The sequence below is a fragment of the Diorhabda sublineata genome, chromosome 7 (assembly GCF_026230105.1).
Source record: "Diorhabda sublineata isolate icDioSubl1.1 chromosome 7, icDioSubl1.1, whole genome shotgun sequence".
NCBI lineage: Eukaryota > Metazoa > Arthropoda > Insecta > Coleoptera > Chrysomelidae > Diorhabda > Diorhabda sublineata.
In genome coordinates, this window is record NC_079480.1 from 10,135,874 (window position 1) to 10,159,126 (window position 23,253).

General features: G+C 29.8%; 2 protein-coding genes across 3 annotated transcripts in view; one reads left to right on the forward strand and one right to left on the reverse strand.

Moving 5' to 3' along the window:
• The first annotated feature begins 2,623 nt into the window (after positions 1-2,623).
• Positions 2,624-23,253, forward strand: part of LOC130446600 (protein Shroom-like) — a 225,307-nt gene continuing 204,677 nt past the window's right edge. Inside the window, exon 1 of one of the 2 annotated variants that reach the window (XM_056782962.1) lies at positions 2,624-2,945. The gene's annotated coding sequence lies outside the window, so the exon portion shown is untranslated. The remainder of the gene's footprint in view (positions 2,946-23,253) is intronic. The other variant, XM_056782963.1, reaches the window with a different exon arrangement.
• Positions 3,820-23,253, reverse strand: part of LOC130446873 (hydroxyacylglutathione hydrolase, mitochondrial-like) — a 69,307-nt gene continuing 49,873 nt past the window's right edge. The window contains exon 3 of the mRNA XM_056783380.1: positions 3,820-4,088. Within this exon, the coding sequence (XP_056639358.1) occupies positions 3,820-4,088 (269 nt within the window). The remainder of the gene's footprint in view (positions 4,089-23,253) is intronic.

The following is a 23,253-nucleotide window of genomic DNA, read 5'->3' on the forward strand; positions in this document are numbered from 1 at the left end:
ATAAATTTACTTCAGAGAAGATTGTTGGTTATAGCTTCCTTCCTATAATTTCAGAATTATTACGACTTCTGCCACCCACAGAGACTGAAAATATTAAAACACAGCTCGTTTTCCAGTTAATAGGTGATAGGGTGATACAGATATTTTGTTCTCTGATATATTAGGGTCCTTACGGTATGTAGGTACCTTTTTTCTCAATATAACCTTATAATATTTACAACCCTAGATCAATATATTCAAGTATTTCTTATATTTCTATTATATGGCAAAGTACGGCCAAATGAAATAAATTCGTTAATAAATAAATGATGGCGTGTTGGAAAAATGCTTGGATTGTATTTTTAAATGTGTATTTTCTTCAAAAAAAATATGCAGGGTGTCATGTGACTGTAGCAATACCAACCTCGTTACTTTAAATGCAACTCCCTGTACATAATTAATTTTTGGATTCTTCAGAGAATTCTAGATATAATTCATGTACAATATCCTATTCATGTATTTTTATAGTCCTTTTATCTGGCAAGGAACAGCGAAATGGATATAATTCGTTAAAAAATAAAGAAGAGCGAGTTCAGAAAAATCTTGGACAAGTCGATTTATATTTTTGAATACCTATTTTTTTAAAAATATATATACAGGTTTGTCATGTGACTGTAGTAATATAAACTTTCTTACTTTAAATGAAGCCCTCTGTACATCATTTATTTATTTTTAGATACTTTAAAGAATTTTAGACATAATTCATGAACAGTATTCTATACCTTCAACTGTTTTGGAAATTTCAGATTTATCACAAAAATCAACATTAAAAATAGTAGCTATTTATGTATAAAGACACTAAAGTCATACTTTTTGTCACGAGGCTGGAGATTAGTTGCCGAGGTGTTTAGCCGTATTGTTAAAAGGTTGTAAGCTGGCTGATCTGTAATCGACTGCAGTCCAACATGAAGCGAATGACAGCTCAATTTTACCTCAGTGCCTAGGTACTCAAAAGCAACTTTACTGCCGATGTCTATCAACCCATCACTTTACTACTGATTTCGAAAAAAAAATATTTTATTAAAGTAAAAAATGCTCGGCGCAACACGCTAATCTGGTATAGAAATGCCTTTTAACGTTACTCAACATCCTAGGCTTCACTGATCCATTAGCAAGCGTGATTCGTCTTTTTAAGACATCTATGTTAAGGGGCTTTATTTTGTAAAAAATACTTTGAACACATCCCCATAAAAAGTCTAATGGCGTCAGATCAAGAAATCGTACTGGCCTTTCTATCGATCAGTGCCTCCCTATCCACCGATTTGAAAAATTTGGTTCAGGTACTGCCAGATATTATTTGGTAACTGGATGGTGCTCCACGTGCTGAAACCATATTTCATTCGCTGACGTCGATCAATCAGGATATAAGTTTGTCAAATATAGCATGATATTATTTTGGAGCAGTATTTCCATGCAAGTTGTCATCAACGAAAAAGAGACCTACAATATGATTTCCTACAATTCCTGTCCATACGTTAACTTTTTCAGGAAATTGTGTATGTTCTTCTCTCATCCAGTCAAGATTCTGATTAGACCTATAAGCAATTTTGACGATTAACATGGTCGTGAAGTGTAAATTTGTTCTTATCAGAAAACAAAACATCTTCTAATTGGGCTACAGCAATGCTATCATTTTGTTCACAAAAACGTTTCATATTATAATGATGCATTTTATTTTCCTTTAATATTCGAAAAATTGATATGTGGCTAACGTCGAACAAACCAGAAATATGTGAGTTTTCTTGAGAATCATCATAATAACAATTTTCATATCATCACTTACTGTATTGGCAGCTACTTTTTGTATCCTTCTTACATTACCAAGCTCGCAAAACAGCTTTTGTATATTGCTAATTTTTCCTTGTGATATAACCGGCGGAAATGTTTCGTGAATTAATTAATTAATAATTGAAAATGCTTGATCATTATGATAATTGAGATCTTTCATTAGAAAAAACCGATTTAAGTGATATTAACGCATGAATAATTAAGAAACTTGTGATTATTGTGATCAATCAATAATTTACATCCTAACTGAAACTCTATGACTATGTAACAAATATAAAGAAAAGTTTTATAATAGTATGGACATGGTTATTTGAATAGCCACCTAATTTTTCCATGCAACAAACGATAATATGAAACTATCCTAATACCAAAATTTATGACATGCAAGATATTCCAGTGTAATTGAGTTGATCAACACTTAGGACGCGGTATAATGGAATTCTAAGCAAATATTATTATTTCGTTTACTTTTTCACTTTATAGACACGTCTCAGTAATTTATCAATTCGAGACATTGCATTGTTTCTAATCTTATTACAGCTAACAGAAACTTTTTGATAAGAATGATTCATTGTATATCAAGAGCATTAGATTCTATTTATTACTTATTTGTTAATAGTTTCAATAATACTTTTCAAACACAGCGCCGATGCTATTGCTATATATATCTTAAAATTCTCGAAGAATCTGAACAGTCAATAATATACACTAAAGAAATGTTTCGGTTTCCAAGATCGAGTTCGGCTCTGCAGACCGAAGCATTTCAGGTTTCTTGAGAGTAGTGGTTCTTCACTTCAGTCATCATCAGACCCTCGTTGGTGCCGGTACCTGAATAGTACCATAGCCGGTGTGTACCACTTCAAGGTCACCCGTGAATAGAGAAATATTACCATCCATCGTGAAATTGATGTGTTAACTCTTTAATATTGTGATATTTAAGTTATTTGTGTACGTTTTAAAAAGATTTGTGAGTTTGGATACTTAGTAAATGTGTGTGTGGGTGTTACGTGGAGTCTGAAGTTAATTTAGTGCTTTTTGGATTGATGCAAACGCAGATGGTTGACATCAAATTCGAGGTTAGATCGGATACAACAGGGGCCATAGATTATTGATGAAAGGTAATGTAATGTATTCAATTTTGGAAGATTAGATTTACTGAACGAATTCCAAATGCGCTAAAGTGAAAGATGTTTAATAATGTGGTTGAGTGGAGATTCAGTGAAATATTCAAAAAATTAAACAAATTTTAAAATTTTTTCTCTAAAAAAATAAATGCGTTTCTTCGTATTATCTTCATATTCACAAAGTTGTAGCAATACCCAATACTAATTTTCAAGTATATATCTACTTACCACTTATTCGATTCCCAATAAAAATAAAGTGACTTAATTTTTTTAACAAAATACAAAATGTTTTAAAATTTCATGGCAAATCAGCACGTAAACAATGATTTGAAATTATTGTTGAGCTTAATTACACAAACTATTAAGCCTTCACCAAACTTTTTTGTTAATATAAATAATATTTTCCATAAAAATGTTCTATTTTGAAATAAACTTCCTGAAATTTATTAGAAAATAAGTGTAATAAATTTCGAGAATAAAATTTTCGCGAAGCTGAATGTTAAACTGTTAAATTTTGAAAATACTGTAACATGTCAATAGAAATTAGGTTCTATCTAAAAACTAATTAATGTTTGAATTCCGCTTCTTATATACTCTTAATTACAGATTTAATTCTTGGTAAATTAAAATTCATATTAGGAATGTATTAAAAACTGAATAAATCCATTCATTTTTTCTCAATACATGAAGTGAAGTAACTTGAATCTGTTCATGGATCTAATAATTTTCTTAAGTTTATATAAAAATTTTTTTTAAATGTATATAATACATAGACGCTTTGCAAAAAACAGTATTTTAACCAGTGGCTTACAAAGTATTATTTATAATGGGGATTAAAAAACAAAATAGTTAACTATAAAATAGTGAGTTAGTTAAAAAGTAATTCAAAGTATGTTTCCCTTACTGTTGGTAAACCTTTTTTCCTCTGTTCGTCAGCCCAGGACATTTTCTTTAATATTTCAGGATTTTGCTTGTCTATAAATCTAGCGAATTTTAAATTCTGTATGGTATATTCATGGCCACAAAATACTCTGGTATTGTCTGGAAGATTTCCCAATTTTTCTATCAATGCCGAATACATTTGTTCTGCAGTTCCTTCGAAGAATCTTCCACATCCCGCCACAAATAAAGTATCACCTAATAAAAATTCAGTTTAATTATTTATTTTAAGATTAATAATAAACAAAAAACACAACAAGTGATATACACTTTGATGTCACATTCCGAGATTCCACAAAATTAGAATGAATCGGTAGCAAGTTCACTTTAAATTATAATCGCTCTACGAAAAATAAATTTTCAGCTAAATATCAATATAAGTAATTTGAACAAGCTGAACAAGTTTGTGATAAGTGTGAAATTTATTATGTCGAATTTTATGGAAGCTATTAAATAATATGTTTTAAGCAAGATAAATCAAAATGCTGTGGTCCTAATCAAATGAATTATTCTAATTGATGTTTTATTCAAATATTTCTGTAAAATTCACTGACAGTATGTTAAACTTAGTTTTCACAATAGTATAAATTTTCTGGAATTCTGAAAAGTAACCATAAACCAAAATTAATTATATGTGATTAAAATTTGAGTAAATAAAGTAAAATTCTAAACTGATTTATACTCCAGGATATTGAATCACCACAAAGCAACTGGAACGAGTTTTATAAAAAGTTTTTTGTGAGTAGCATTTTGACAGAATGCATTTTAATAAATAAAATTCGATCCATCTGAGATTTATATAAAGCTGGTTTTCAAAGCGCTTTCTGAGCGACTCTGTACAAAACTACCATCAACAATATTCGATAAAATCTTAGTGAAATTTGTATGAGAGAGGGTGCCAAAGTTTAAACTTTCAATGCCATTTCCAACAAGCCAATAGTGAAAACAAAATTTATTTTTGAAATAGCTGAAATTGAAGTAAATCTGAAAGACTCTTCTAAAGGAAAAATGTTATTATCATACTTGGTACAATATGGCGTAAGAATAAAGTGGTCAAATTAAAAGAAAAAAAAAAGATTTTATGGTTGCTACATTAGGAACGTTAATGGAATGATATAATTGTCAACTGCGTCACACCTAAAGCAATGTTATTTGTGTTGTTAATTTCAATTGTTGAGTTGTTAATTTTCCAAAATAAGTAGAATAATTTTTGTCAATTTTTATTTAGTAATTTTCAATAGACTTTCTTTTACCAATCGCTCTACTTACTTACCTGGCTTCAATAACTATTAATAATAATTTCCTTATCTAAATAGGTAGCGTCCTACTCAAGTTGTAAGATATTGACTATGTTGTATAGCTTAGCCAACATATTCAATAATCATATAATCCTATCCAATTTTATTTCTATTTCTACTACACAGGTCCGTTCATTTACTACGATGTACCAAGGCATAATATATGAGGTAATATCTTCCACAGTACAGGAAGCTATTCTGGGTTCGCCACAATTGACTATTTATTCATTATGAATGTATGAATATCAAGTATTTTGAATACAAATATCTTATTCTTACATTATTTTTTAGAACTAGTAATTAATAGAAAAAAATAGCTCTGTATTTGTGGCGCTAATTGTGTGTACATAAATGTATTAAAAACAATCAAGGAAACAGATTTAGGAGTCTACAAAATGAATCCTCTTCGATAGTTAATCTATGATGTATACCAAACACTCCAATTAAAAATTCTTGATTATAAGACTTTTTTTTCAATATTTCCGATTCATTAAAAGGAAAAAGATGTTTGTATGTAATGAATTTGCGAAACATTAAGTAGTTTTGTAAGATACGATAAATATTAAATTAAAATAAATTTGAATTTAGTCAACATTACAAGTAAAAACACTAATGTGTTACACAACTTTAGTAACAATTGCTTTAACGATACGATATTCTCTACTAATGTAGGCAATGGTAAAATTCAGTCAGTTAACCTATATAACAAATTTGTGAGAAATTTATACATTTATCAATATGTTCTATATTACTTTTAAGACTTCTGTTTCAATTTATTTGCAGCAGTTAATAAAAATAATCAGTTAATGTATGGTACTTAGTTGTTATGCACAAAATATATAATATTTCACATTGGAATGGGATTTATCCATAAATTTGTTTTGATACTTCCACCAAATATCTCAATTTGATAATGCTAGTACAAAAACAACACCTTTCCCATCTTCAAGAAGAAAACGTTTACCTCAATATTATGGTATTCAATCATATAAATGAGCATATTTTTATAATACTATTTTTTTTCTGTATTAAACTAAAATTAGCGCATGAAAGTACGTATTATACGTGTTGCTATAAATAGGTTCTTGTTGACGTCAGTTTATTAATGCGAAAGGGACCTAATCTTGAAACTTAATGATAAATTCAGATAAAATCGAATTAGTAAGTAACATCTTACTAACACGTTTGAATTCCGTGTTATGGTTCTCGTTGAAAATAGGTACAGATTGTTAAAAAACACATTTTGTTGATGTATTTCATTTGTGAAAATACAAATTACAATACAAATCAATAAACAATGTTAGTTACTAATTAATACTATGAACACGTAGAAAACTTGTGTTATAATTATTTAAAATACGTTGAAGCAGAATATATAACACGTACTATATAATTTAAAAACTTAGAACAAGTTAAACAAGTTGTTTTACTAGTAAAATAGTGTCTCTATCTATTCATAATATGATAATATCTCATTTTTCGCGCCAAACAGCCTCGTACTTACCTTTGAAGAAGGTTCCGATCTGCCGAATACAGTTTCTGTGTAATACAAAATTATTTTTACTGGTTCTCTATACAAAATAATTATTTTTCCACAAACAACTATTAAATATGTAGAATAAAGGCATTGAACATCAGCTGGCAATAGCCGCTTACCTCCATTTAAGAACAATCCGCATTAATTAATAAAAACCATATTTTACGATTCTTTGTTCAGCGGTGATTAAAAATTCTCTTCTACAAGGTGTAGCAAATTATCTGACTAGATTTTACTAATTTTTAGAACATAATCTTATTTTTCATCGTCAGGTTAACTAATTTCTTGTCGATAAAATTCTGGAATTCAAGAATTCGTATTTAATGATTACTCAATTACTTACTATTATTAATTTAAGATTTGAAATAGTTTTATCATAATATACTCACTCTGTACAACTAATACATGCAATAAAAAAAATGAAAAACACTTTTCTTAGAAAATCCATAATATAAACTAATTTTATTATAATATAAATATTTAATTGTGCTACACGTAATTTATTTGGAAAAAAAGTATGAAGTAGTGTATGTTTACTTTTTTCCCCAAACAATAAACAAGTAATGACTTGAAAATTATGTTATCGAAGTCATTAGAAAGACCTTATATTTTGGTAATAGTTTGTCTTGATTTTAGGTCTCTTTTCAATGAAAATCAGTTTAAATAACGTGTAAAAATTGACGTTCCGACCTACTTCGAACTTTATCAAAATATGACTTGACAATTTTCGTAATTATATTAATCAATAGATCACTTACATCCTGAATACCAAAATAAAAATAAAAGTAAAATAGAAACCTCTTTTAAGAAGAAAAATTAGTTTTTATTATTATTTTATTATTTTTAATCTTTATGATTTTCTGATATTTTGTGGTTCGATAATGCAGTTCTCTTTTTTATTATCGTATTAAGGAACTTTTAATCTATTTTCTATATACTAAGATATCTGCCCTATATTGCCCTTCGATCAAATGTTTTAACTTCATTTAACATTATTATCTAATTATTTGAAAAATATTTCGAAAAAAAATTTATACCAATACAAATACTATATCAAAGAAAAAATTGAAAATATCAAAATTTCTGACGAATATGTGTTTATTCCGTCAGATTCTTTATATACAAACATTCCTTTTACAATAATTATTGTGGAAGATACATTAATAAAAACATGGGATATAATTGAAAAATACGCAGTTATGCCTCAAAACGAATGTATCAAAGCTATAGAACATACTTCAGATTTGAGAATGAGACACATGAACAAATTAATTTGCAAACTCATTAAAAATATCCCATTCATCTTCCATTATGTAGATTACATTACTGCTTTTCCAAGGAATCAAAATAAAAACATAAAAAGTTTCAATTCTTATCATAAAAAACTCCAATTCTCAATCGAAATGGAACAAAATGATAAAATTAATTTTTTTGATGTCACAATATAAAAAATTATCAATAACATAAGAACAGAATGGATTATGAAGCCAACTTGGTGTTCAAGATATTTGAACCTCAATTCATATAATCGTATGCCACACAAAAGATCAGTGGTTATAAGTTTGGCTGATAGACCTATCCAACTATCAAATCCTGAATTTATATAATTAGTCAATCAAAACGCAAAAACTACATTGGAAGATATACGTATCCGTAAAAAATGATAAATAACCATATATGTAATATTTCTATTCGGACAATTCTATAAGTTGAAGCTGTTCCAACTAAGGAAGGCAGAATGGCAACGATTTTTCTATCTTCCGAGGCTCTAGCTCAATTCTGCGCATTCTCAAACATGCGCAGTATAGATAAAGTGTCTCTAACGAGAGAGAAAATGAATATTGTCGACACCGTAGCGTAGGAACGTTTTTCCCATACCAACTGTCCATTTAAGAGTATTACATATATTTTAATAACATATTCAAGATAAGGATGAATATAATATCAATTAAGAAACAAAACAGAATATAAACATCAAAACATAAACATTTTTCCCTACCATATATACAGAGAACAACAACTATCGAATTATTTCAATAAATATGATATTAGTATAAGTCATAAATGACATAATACGTTATCCAAATATTTCACTAAACTAAAATCCAAAATATCCATAAACATAAGTAAAATTATATATCGAGTACCTTGTAATGATTGTGATGTTGTCTACACAGGACACACATCTCAGTATTTAGAAAATAGATTAAAAGTTCATAATACACAAAAAAAATAAGACTATTAACGAACCATGAAATATAAAAAAAACATATATTCGGTTATAAAGATTCAAAAATCCTTGGACCATCAAGTGTTTGACCTGTTTACGCTCAAGAACTGACAAAGATTGAAACTTTTTACATACGCACTCATTTGAATCGCTAAGGAGAACCAAGTTTTGTCCTTAATTTTTTTATTATTAAAATGACTCTTTTCAGTTTTATTATGTCCTTAGCGTTTAAGAAAATCCGCCCTAAAAGCGTGCATACCGTCCATAGTCAGTAAATCTCCACTGTATCTCAACTCTTCCAATTTTCCTACCAAACCGTCATCTAAACATTTCACCTATATAAAAATAGCCAAGATATTCCAAAACGTGAAACACATTTTTGCAGTTGTAGCGCTATTTCTATCTAACTTTCCTAGACTAAAACCTTCCAAACGATTATGAATAAATTTTTTTTTTGTATTTTCAAAACGCTTTTTTCACTAATTCCCAAGCAATTTTATAATTGTGACAAAGTCTTGCGATTTTAATACCTGTTACGGAGAACCCTCCAAAGCAACCAATAAATAATAAAATTTTTGAATATCTTGTAACTAAATTTGGATGAATATGATTATGAAATCAAAGAAACATAAAACTCTAACCAAAATTCGTGAGTACTGTTGAAAGTAGGCAACTAACTCCAAATCTATAATAAAATTTGAAAAGAAGTATTCGAACTTCTTTTTTTAGAATTCGATAGGTTTTGGGACTAACTTTATTAAGTAGAATTTTACCTGAAGCCATACAGTCATAAAGAACACCGTCGAAATATTCGCGATCTGAAATCTCACCGTCAAGTTCTTACTGCTTTTCCACAATTTCCTGTATTTTATTCGGAAGAAATTCATATTCCTGATCTAATAAAGTTTCACACCTGTTAATACAATCTTCTAGCTGCATAATAACAGCTTGTGATAATTGTGTACCTGCCATAACCTCACTTTGAACTGAATTCAAGTATATTTCAAAATTTTTTAAATTTAATCTTCACAAAGCCTTATTTTTACGAAAAGAGTTTTTATTATTTTAGCCATTATTTTAGCTCTGAGAAAAGCCGGGAACGCCTCAAGTGCCGATAAAATCAAATGAATATAGCATTAAACCAGGGATAAATCAGGAATTTAATATGAACCAATTTTTCGAAATTGCATCATACCAGGAAGCGAATTCTTCCAACTCTTGAAACAGTTCCATGAGATAGTTTCGGATTAATCCCAATGCTTTCAAATTTAATTAACTGGTGACACTACTCTACTTCGATGTATACTATACAGTTACGAAGTTTCACGCACTTTCGCCTGGTAACAAGCTCATGCGGTGAGATGGGATAAAAAATCTAAGGGTTTACCATTTACTAATAAAGTACCGTCAATTCTATAACACTAACGACTTTATTCTAAACTGTGAAATGTACATTACTATGAACAAGCACACAATAATAAAATAAATTTTTCTTGAATATGCACTCCGAACATCGTCTAACTTGCTGTTTTATGAATCTCTGTATTTCTTACATTTTTCCAGTAGAGGACCCAACTCGTTTAAGTTCACGCTTTCGATTGGTCCATATTACAAGCGTCCGAGAATTTAAGGATACATCATTTTCCGAACTCTCTCACTAGAGTGCATCAGTGTTGCAAATGCTTGATTTTTTACATTTGTACCGAGGAATGCCTTGTTTGTATGTATATATTAATTGAAAGAATAATGGAAAATTTTCAAATCTATTTTCTGAATAATAAAGACTATCGTTGTTTTTAGTATAATTCAAGAAAAAGAAAATATTTAAATCAACTAAAAAACATTTAAAGTTGGAATGGCAACGTGTTTCAGTGCCTATCTTTTTGTCATCACTTCTTCAGTCCTATTGGTTAGGACTTTTAATGATACATATTCATTGAAGAGCAGATCAGAAACAATTTTTGTTTGTAATTAGTTTTTGATTAAGTTCAGACTTTCACAATTCCAACAATCCAAATAAACTTGAGCATTGTAATTTATTTTAATCTTATGTATGATTTAAAGATTAGATTAGGCAAAAACCACTTAATTTTTTATTTTGAAATAACACTTAACTTGTAGGTGAACATAGAATTCCACTTGCTCAGTCTGTGATAATTTGAATAAATATAAAAAAATACAAGGCAAGTATTTTTGTTAACCTAATTAATAAAAAATGTAATTACCTATTTATATTTATCATAATCGCACTCAATTGAAAAATTTTAATTAATCGTTTAATAAGAATGAAAAAATTTAGGTTACCTTTGGCACAGTGAATAATGATGTACATCTTGTATCACTTGCACTGCCACTTGTGCAGCCATTAAAAACGCAACAATTTACCATTTTTCAATAATCGTCTCAACATTCAATTATTTTATAAATTTTAAAACTCATGTATTACTATATTAACTGTCGAAAACCCTATAGCGATCGTCCTTTTTCCTCCATGCATTACATAAGTGAGCTAACTCATCTGATCATAAGTTCTTTCACGATCTCTGTAACATCCCTATTTACTCTAAGAAATAGTTCATGACTTTCGAACATAATTGATAAAAAACAAAAATAATTTTTTCATCATTTTAATTATAAACGACTGCAACTTTCGAAATATTAAATGTTGAATTATGGAACTTGATGGTTGTATTTTTGTAATTTTATAGATTATCAGAAAATACTGAGAATATATACTTTTTGGAAAATCGAACTATTAAGTTATTTTGGAGTACCGGTGTACTTGAAATGGAATTATACGGATGATCTTAATGATTTGAAAAAACTTTCGTTCATTTTTTCTTTGTCAACCAATTCACACATTAGCTATTGTGGATTTATGAACACACTATATACTAATTAAATCGTCTTCAGTTTCTTAATTCTTAGAACTTCTTTAATCTTATTTTGGTCGTTATAAATGGACTCTTATTTAATATCACCTCACGATTAAATATTTATGGATATTATGGCTATTATTAATACGAATGTTCAACAAATATAAAACATACATAGGGTCATGTGTGTAGTAAAGCTGAATTTTATCAACAGTTTACAGGATTATATTTCTCTAAAAGTGGAACGAAGCTGTAGTTTGAACAATTCTAAAATATGTCCACAATATTTTTCATCTGACATTTTTTGAGAGGTCATACATAACAAAATTTTCGAAAAAAAAATTCATTTGAACGAGTTGCAAAAAAATAAATCATTATATGTGTATAACGAGGATATTATACCATTTTTCAGATTGTATTATTTTTTAAGGATTTCTAGAACATCGTCAATGTCCACAATAATTACATACTAACAGATATCTAACAAATTATCAAATTTTTTTATGTTCGTTCTCATTTGGTATAAATATTTAAAAATAATGTAAATAATTTTCATAATTCTATAAGCAACACGCCAATAATCATGGAGAATGGTACGATTATATCTGCTGCATTATACGAATCCAACACTTCTGTCTCTTTGGGGCTGTTCTAAGAGGTAGTATATGTTACAATAATCTTAACGGGACTTCTCAACCGAAGAGATAAAATCAGACATACCATATGGTTGCAACCAAAACTATAACAGCATCCTATAGGATAAAATCTTTTAACGAGGCTTAGATATTCGATGTATTTACCTGGTCATCAATCAATTTTGTTAGGAAAATTTATATTTTTGTAGTAATTGTAATATATTATCAGATAACAATTGTAGCGCGGTTGAGTTAAAGTTTTGAAAGATCTACTCTGCCATATGTCATATAAGTACTTAGAGATATACAAGGTGCTTCTCAATTCGTGCGGCAAAATTCAGGAGGTGAGTGCTCGTATGAAATTGAGATTGGTCTTTCCTATAACAAAATTTCCTCAGCCCACTCCTTTCCGAGATATCACTCTCAAAAGTTAATGACTAAAATTGAGTTTTTATTTTTTTTCTCAACAGCATATTCCTAGGCAAAGATCACACTCCGGAGTCAGTTACAAAAACTCAAAAAAGTTGGTCCAAAGTATAAAACACAAAATCTCTACGAGCTTGACGAAGAATTCCAAACAAATTGTTACTAATATCGGTGGTGAATAAATTGTTGTAGAATTAGTGCTGTGACTGATAAAAATACGTTCATATCATAATAGCACCGCAACCGGTAAAACTGTCACATCGCGCAAACAAAAATCTTCAATGATTGCGTGAATTCTTTACCCAACATTTTATAAAAATACGCATGTGTCGGATCGGAATTTTTTTCCGATGTGACTAGATCAATGTATAACTATGCTTTTCGATGAACTGATTCCCCCAAGAAATTTGATTCCATCTTATTGTCAATACAAAAATGTGGGAAGTACTTTCTATATGTGTTTCTTCTGTATTGTATGATATTAGTTTCAGTAAATATTTCATTTTTTCATTTTTCCGGCAGATTGCATATTTGAAGAAAACAAGTCCCCCTTGATTTGCGATAAAAAAATGATAAACATGCTTATTCCATAGAAAATTGACGTATTCTAAGAATTCTTCATACAGAAAAATTTTATTTAACTTTCCCATTCTATATATCATTCATTTCTGTTTGTTTAATTACTCTTATGATATTAATTCATATATGCAAATTTAACTGGTTTAAAACATTAATTGGGCGATATGTGTCGACGTTTTATAGAGATCCTGTTATTTTATAAACACACAGTCATTTTAATATATTCTTCCACCGGTATTCAGTGAAGTTAAAACGGAAATAGTATTTGATAATTATTACAACTGAACGCTTCAAGATCAAAATCTGAATAATCTATTTCAATTTAAGAGTTCAGTTGAGTTCAAGTTTTCAATAAGTACATACATGTAATGTTGGACGCTTGTTTTTCTTTATTATAATTCGGCTGATATTAATACTTAATAATACACTTATTCACTAATTTTCGTTCTTTATTATATTTATCTACTCAAAAACATTTCTTCGTGAAGATATATTTTATTTAACTGTTCTACTATTACATTCAAGTTATCTTTTGTTGTTTATAAACAATAATCACAACATTCACACTCGTCTGTACTAGAAACGTATGTTTGGTTTATAATTTCTAATAAACCATAGTTTATTAGAACTTTACTCTGTGTCCCACGCTGCACTGACGTAAGTATATTGTGGATAAGTTGTTAATTTTCTTTTGTAAAAACTGGATAAATGGGATGTTTATTAATTTTTCTTGATTTCGCTATCCTTTCAATATAATATTATCATTTTCCCATGGTCGAAAAAATGCCTTGTTTTCTGACAATATACAATAGAACTGAACAAAATATAATCTTTTATTTGGCACATAAACGCTACGTAACGACACCAAGGGTTTTCAATGATAAAAGAATGAATTATTATCTTGAGATTTAATATGCCACTGGACGAATACATAGTGCTTAACCTTAAGATTCTCCGTTTTAATTGGTTGAGTACCAAAGATTTTGCATTTGCCTTTAGTGAAAGTATACAAATAGTAAAGAGATTTTTTGATTGCTTTTTATAAAAACAGCTTCTGCAATTGTAAATGGAAGAACATTAAACAATTTATTGTATCTAGGTGTTTAAGTGTACTTAGGTATACAAAGGTAGCAAAGTGCCCATCCGCTTTTCTTATATCTACTTGTCCTTCATTTTTATTGTTGGGACTCTATGCAAGCACACACCCTTGTAAATTTGCTTTGTCATAGTTTACCTGTTACGAAGGCATATAACGTGTCATAACAGGTGCGTTCGACTTTACTTGTATACTTTAGGTGATGTTTCATTTGAATGGAATTTATCTGCATGTATTTTTGTGGTAAGGACTTTTTTTCCATTTGAAAGAAACTCGCCTGTCCAATTTTTATGTACACTATGCATTATGTTTTTCTATTATCAAAAGACCGTATATTATATAAGAATGTGAACTAGAACACGCGTGATAACATTATCACGGTGAATTCTGCTGAAATGAGTATTCAATAAAAAGAAGCGACGGGGTGTGCTGAGTGTAGGGTCTACTGTTCGAATACATAGAAAAAGGTTCAATATTGAATAGTAAACGCATTCATAATACTTATTCATTTCTAGCTGGAATGTATGAATAATTAAGTTGTAGAATATGTAGATTAAACATGTCATACACATAATCTTGACCTCTTTCTAATTTATGTTCGATATATCCGCAGTATCCATTTTATTCCTATCTCTTTTTACATATACAAATAAGAACTCGTAACGTTATATTATTCAGTTGGTTCTAAGTTTACAAGTTTAGAAGAAGTTTTAACAGCTCGATATTCAATAAAACAATTCAATTTCTTCGGATGCCATATCTTCATCAAACGTTAGTATCATGATTTTATTGACATGTAAGTAGCCAGATACTCAATGGTTAACAAAAACAAAACAGAAGGAAAATCAAAGTGACTCATATCTACATAGAACAAACTCTTCGTCACATACTGTAGAAACTTACAAAATTGGATGATACAATAACCAGAACAGAATACAGAATTCCAAAAAAGTTTTTTATGGGGACAATCAGTCTAATAATTCTAGAGGAAATACAATTGGACTATTAAAGCAACAACAAGAGCTGCAAGCTATACTACCAAAAACTCATACATTAGATTTAAAGGACAATGACTCCAAAGGTGGTATCGCAGTTATAATAAGAAGTAGTATTACCCATTATCAGTAGATGGAATACAATAAAAGAGGCACTTAGGAAGCATTAAAAGTAAAAATTACGAGTTAATTATATAATATCAAAAAAGAACTAGTCGATAAGAAAAAATCAATCTTCCAGTAAGATTCTAGAACAGAGAAGACTTAGGCAAGGATGTTGAAATACTAGCCAACTGTAACCAACAAGCTGCATTGGGCAGTACCCCTAACCTGATCGCAAGAACAAAAGTCAATACCTACACATACAAAATAAGAGAAATAATACGTAAAAAGTGTAAACTAAGACGCAGGTCGCATCAAACTAGAACTCCAGAAGGAAAAACCAAATCGAATAATACTACCCAACAATTGAAATAGAAAATCTAAAATATCACTATAGACGACGACCAAAGGATTAGAACTAACGAAGGAGAAGAACGAATTAAACAGTTACAGGATAAAGATAGCTTGAAAATAGTTCATACTACTTGAAAGGAAATATCCAGAATAAAAATATCAATGAATATTATTAATGCAGCCGTCCGACCTTGTTAAAAATAACTGAAGTCATAATGATTTCCAAAACGCTAAAACTATCAAATGTAGCATCTTCATATAAGCCAAGCTATTTGAGAAAATAATATATTCACATTAGCTTGCCTCCGGGAAACTCCCCTCCTTTATAGACTACGTACAGGATAACCGATGTCAAAGAAAAATAACCAGAAGCTCCGCTTCTCTGTTTTCTTAGACGTGGGTCAGGTATTTGACAAAGCTTGGCATGAATGGCTCAAATACAAACTGAACAAAGTCCTGCCTAAACAATATGCAAAACTACTAAAGTTGTATATAATAGAACGAGCCTTTATAATAAAGCTAGAAGATGCTTACTCGGACATTAACGCGGGTTTGATACAATATAGTCTTCTTGGGCCGGTTCTTCACCTCTTATAGATTGGTGACATCCTCCAATTAGAAACATTGCCAGCCAGGAAGAAGCGGAAATCAACCTACAGACATCAATTAATAAGATAAATAGAGATCAAGAAAAAAAATCGGTACATGTAAATTTCATAAATAAAAAGGAGCAATATCTACAAAGTTCAAATGAAAATAGACGGCGAATAAGTACCATAATGCTAATACATCCAAATATTTGGGGCTAACACTAGATGTGAAGTTATGCTGAAAACTCACCTATTAAAAACGGTAAAAACGGATGAATTAGGTATTAGATAGAAGAAAATGTTTTGTTTGCTGGGAGGAAAATACACTCTATCAATTTACATTAAATTATTTGTCCATAAATTCTGGAACCAGCATGGACCTACATGATTCAACTAAAGAGAGGTATCAGCAAAAGCAACACCTAATAATGCAGAGGTTCCAAAGTGAAGGGCTAAGAAGCATCGCTGATGCATTCTGATACTTTCGAAATAGCGACCTCTAAATTTCCCAAAGGAACAGCGGGTCTCCAAATACATGAAAGTTAACGTAATCCAGCTCCTCGGCAACACAAACTTAGAGAGATTACTGAAAGGGAACCGTTTGAGTTAGTTACTTGTTATAGAATAGAATTGTTCATTGATACTGTACTGTACTGTACTGTACTTTGGATGTTTCATGTTACATGCGAACAATATTTTAGTTTTCCAATTTTTATGGCTTTGATTGTTTGTTTATCCGAGCGATATATCCAACTTATATTCAGCAATCTGCAATCAGCTCTCTGGATTGCCACATTAGACTTCAATTAATCTTAATATTACTGACTCCAATAATGACCACTAATCTTTTGGAGGTCAATATCATCGATTCTTACCTAATGAAAGTGAAGCTTCGGAAACAAAATCCCAAACCTTGATATCAAAGGTAAAATACATTTTACTAGCACAACGATAGTCACATTGAAATATAAGTTCATGGAAGGAATCAATAGAATGTGAGAATGTGATAAGGTCTGAGTAATGATCACTGAAAAAGTGAAAACTTTGTTGAAACGCTATGAAAAGTATACGGCATGGAAATCGAAGATTATAAAAAATCAGGGAATTTTTAAAAAATCTTCCCGTTGATATATATTTAGTAACACAGGTGATATTACAAATAGCAACCAACAGTGTCCCAAACCAGTGTAGTAACACTTTACTTACTAAAGACAGATTTACTCAAATTATTCTTTTAAATGGCCCTTCGTTATTATTTTCACTTGGAAATATATAAACGTTCAGGACATCCTAAAAATATAAATTAAAAAGCATTGCATTATAAACCGTATCAATCAGTGTACTTATGTTCCACATATCAATCCTAAAATCATAAATTTATATGAGCACAAAAGGCCATAGTAAAGAAGAATATATGCTGGAGCAATTCTCAAAATTTATATTCTTTTGAATCTACTCTGTTCAAGTCTTTACCCTGACAATTTATTATACATACCAGTCGACCTTCTAGATGAAAACTTCCAAACTGCTTGTATAGTTCAAGTTTCAACATACTGGGTGTGCTTTTGTAACTTGAATTATACTCCGATGCCTTGTTATACATACAATTTCTAATTTTAAAATTGTCATCTGACATAAGAACCAAAGGTCAAACCGCTCCCTCATTTAACTTCAGATTTTATGTTTTTTATTATGTTATAAGTATTGCAAACACATTATTGAATCAACCATTCTCTTGAGCTTTGTTTAATATTTATACATAATAAAATATATGTTCTTAGCGTCATCATTACTCCGCATTATTTATCTAACGAAGAAAAGTTTTGTTCAATTTGTTTCCGGTTTTATGTTATATGTACCTATCATATCTGAAATATGAATGTGGCTTCGGTAGCTCAAAAGGAAGTTCAACACAGTTAGAAATGTAGGCAACAAGTTTTATGCATACACCAACGCCCTAGAGAAATATTTTCTTAAACAAACTTACGCCTTCTGTCATTATTGGATATATAAGAGTTTTTGTTAAACTACTGAAGGTGTTCGTTACTCTGGAACATGAATAAAAATTTTTACGCCCGTTTCCTGAGAACATGACTTTTAACTGGTTAGAGTTTTAGTACTGGAATACTATGCCAATTTTGAATTAAGTTTGCTTATGAATATTATTATTATGTTTCTATTTATGAAAGGGTTTTCAATGATATTTGATATGATTTGACATTTTACTTTGGGAACTGTGAGGTTTCAATTTTTAGATAAATATCGAGAATACAAAAAATATGTGACATTTCTATGTTTGGACAATACCACTTCGTAATAAAAATGAAAACAAGAACAAATAAGAAAGTAAGGTTTTATGAAAGAGTTCATATTGCTTCTTCAATTCTGTTTCTGACAATTTCAACACATTTATTTTTATGTTATAATTACATTTTTGCCTCTTTGAATGGCCCAAATAACGCGTCCAACAGCAGAACTACATATACATTTTTAAATATATTTCGTCTTGTCATAGTTTTTACAATATCAATTGCAGGTTATAAGAACTGATTCGAAACCCTTGTAGACAATTTGGTTTGACCTGCCACAGACGCAGATACCTTATTTTATAAATTCATTACTTTTATAAATACTTTTAAAAATACGTATATGTTAGCAAGAAAGTATTCGTTAAAAGGCAATCGAATCATTACAAATTGGACAGAATTAGACGCTGTTATTTAGACAGATTCACTTAATTGTAGTCCTACTTGGAACTTAGAAAAAAATCATTGTTATACGTCGTTAACTTGCTACAACTAAATATTAAATTATAAAACGTATATAGACTAGTAAAATGTACCTACCTCCAAGGGCGTTTAGTTTAAACAAGGTACCAGACGTGAACTGAGTCCTTTTCGTAACCCATTCGTTGTTTTTCAGAAAATTTCAAAGCAAAAACCTTAAAGGAAAATAGATTCGTGAATTTTCTGAGTTAGAGTCATCATGATTGAATTTTGAAGGGTTGTAAAGAGGGTAATACCACATACTCAACTTATTCTTTGATAACATGTTCATGTTTTACCAAAGTTCTTAACGGTCAAATGGTAGAATTTTCTTTACGAGTTCTACAATCTCTTTACTCAGTTCTGGAGACTGATTACATTTTACTTATTCTGATTTAACGTTTGCTCATTTTAACTCTATAGTGTTAAATATGGAATAGTAAGGAAGTAGTCTAAGAAGATTATGACCCTGTTCTTTGCACAGCTGGTCTATATAATAAATTTTCTCTAACTTCTAGACTTATAATATCAGTAAGCAATTCTTTGTTTGTTGGGCCTTTTTTACGATCGCTGACTAGAAAAGGAATATTTTTTTCAGACATAAATGCTAAAATTTGAGCTTGTTACTACTACTTCGAACGAATTTTTACTATTGTCAACCCAACCAAAATTTACATGTCTATTAGAACTTCGGTAGTCTTTTATCTAACGCAAATAATCTTGTCGCCATCGAAGTATCCTTGACGATTCGGTTATTGCTAAAACTTCGCAATGTTTCAAAACTGGTACAACTGTATTCTGGATAATCTGCTACCTTTTGATGTATTACTTTTAATGTCGCAATCCTGTTCTTCTTATATAAACTATAAATTATCCTACGTATGAAATCTTCAGTAGCTTGCTTTGTCAACTGATTTCAGTTTTTCTTTATATGTTGTTCGGTTCTGTGAATGATCCAGAGAAACTCCCATAGCAATCCATTATAAATGCATTTATGTTTTCATTGGTAAACAGTGGAGTACGGGGAGTAAACATTATTTTTCATTTCTTAATTTGATATGAGTGCCGTGCGTATTTATAAAATATTGATTACTCCTCTCATAACTCTCTTCTGCAATCGATATTGGAAGAACTATACCAAAATCTTAACTCTAATTATTTAGCAGAAAACAGTTGCTCTAAATTTTAGAGTATCTTATGCTTAGAGTCTAAAAACTGAGCTATTCTTTATTTAAATATATTTTTCGTATTTTATAGTCGAAAAATATACACCCTACAATTTTATTATGGACATGCAATATCAAACATTAATTTGAATGTTGTTGTTTATTGTTGTTTTCTGAAGAAGGTCTACGATGATTCATCCGTCCATATAAAAATTGAATGAATTATGGTCATCCTCTGGTGTGTGCAGCATATTTTGATAGAATTCTAATCGCTTCCGCTTTTGCTCTTTTGTGAGATGGGTTGGCTGGTATTAAACACCGTATAATCCTTCAACAACTTATTTCGAGTTCCCGGAATACTTCATTTGACTCATTTTTATAGTTTTTTAAAATAATTTTAAGAACATATGCGATTGTATTAAAATAAAATAATCTGCAAATCTCAACATTCAATTATATGTAGTAATATTGCCTTAAAAATAAAACAATGTGATGGTTCATTTTAATTCAATAGGACGCTATGCTTCTTATAAAAATTTTTAAATCTTATATGGCTCTGAATTTGTAAAAAACAAGGCACGATCTGTTTGTAACTACTCATATTCTCTCCTTCTGTTTTCTGGTTTTTATTGTTTTTTACGTAGAGTGCAGATATGGTAAAAAAGGTGAAAAATTATTTCATCTAATTTGAAAATTGTTGATATACTTAATTGGTTTATTACAACTTACTACTAGACAACTGAGCACTGATTGCCAGATGGTTTTTAAAGTAGCTCTTATGTCTTATGCATATGCATATAAATTCGGGATCCGAAAGAACATAGAGGTTGTCTCATTCGGAAAGTTGAACTCAATAAGTTGTCCACCATGTAGTTACTTCATTTACTTGATTTTGTACAAGTGTGTATAAAATATTTTTTGTTTATCTATATGTAAAAAAGATTTTAATAGAATAAAATTTCAATTTAACTTTAATAAGTGAGTTTTTTATTTAAGGTTATTAAAAATCACTTCAATGTGTAAAACGAACTACTTGAATTTGTAACATGTGTTCACGTCCATATTTATCGTATGTGTTTTCTAAAATAAATATTATAGTCATGGAAAATGTGATATTATACTGTTGCCGAGGACATTGTAAACAATTTTATAGGACCGGTATTGAACGTGGTGATGTCATCATTATAATAATTAATGCGTCGTTTAATTAAATTGTGACATTAAATATACGCAAAATTAAAAATAATTATGAAAAAAAGTGAATATTCTGTTATAAAATTAGAGTACAGATAAATTTGATTAACGTAAACTGCATAAAGTTTTCAAGATATACGTGGATTATGTCTACTTAGAATAATTGAATAATTTGATGAAATCTAACACTATAATGTTTGAATGATATATTCTGGAGTTGCCAATCAACGTATCGGTTATTCCAGAAATGAGCTCATTTGATTCAAGTGTAGCCTGTTGAACAGAAGTTGAATCAAAATTTGATGATTCTGTTCATGCCTTATGCAAATATTGCTAGTTTCCGAGATTCAAAGTTTAAATTTTGATTTTCGCAATAATTTAATGTTTTCACAATTTCTCTTTGAATATTGACAATTTTACGTTTTTTGACATGAGGAATCATAATTTGCACTCTGATTTATCATTGCTAATAGAGGGCGCCAGATACACTTGTTTGTGTTAATTAAATCAAAGTAAACTTTTTTAGGCTAAACTCACAACTAAAATAAATAAAAAAATATTAAAGCGTTAAATCCTACAAAAAAAGGTACTCTTCTTTGATTCGTCTAACTCATTCGGTTATCGAGTTATTTGCTTCTAAAAAATTTTATATTTTATATTTTTTCATAAAAAAATTTCATTATTCCTTAAATATGTAACAATAACAAATTTGTTAACAAAAATAAAAAAACTTCAAAGCAAATGCTCAAAATGCCTACCATTTAATTCAATACACTTTATGATCCGCTTGTAAAGATCTAAAGAAGTTTATTTACTCCATATTATTCGATGCTATCCCATTCTTCAGTGAGTGCAGGAAAAATTACAATATTTTGATGCTAATTCTATCAGTTTTAAGAATTCTCTAAGAAAAATATAATTTCTTGTTCAGTTTTTGCCAGTAACTTGCAATTGCAGGGGTGTCGCTTGAGTCGATTTTATTAATCACGAGTGTAGTAGCTTCGAAACGTTGACGACGGCGAAGACGGTCTGATCGCTCCGGAGGACGACGAGGTGTTAGAAGCAGAAACAGCGGCTAAGTAATTATTACGCATGACACTACCTATATATGTATATGTATATATGAAAACCTTTCAACAATAATAATATATGTCTTGTGTATTTACATTAATATTGTTAATTACATCAATTTTTCCATGAAATGACTACGTCTTTTTTTACCTGTCCTGGGATAAATATTTAGTCGAGGGAGGGGGGATATCGATCCGAAGAGTAACTAATATCAATACCAATATGATGTGAATATGGTTGGTTTTTATCAGAGAAGACAATCAGCCTTTAGAATCGGGTTGGGCAGGGGGAGATGGGACCAAAGTTTCTGATCGCAACCAAGAAGTATAATTACAAAAAAACGTCATCATAATTCAGGTATAACAGAAGAACTAAGGTGGTATACTGCATATTTGGGCAATTCATAGTGAATTTCTGAAAGTTATTTTTTTTTCTATTCTTCATATCTT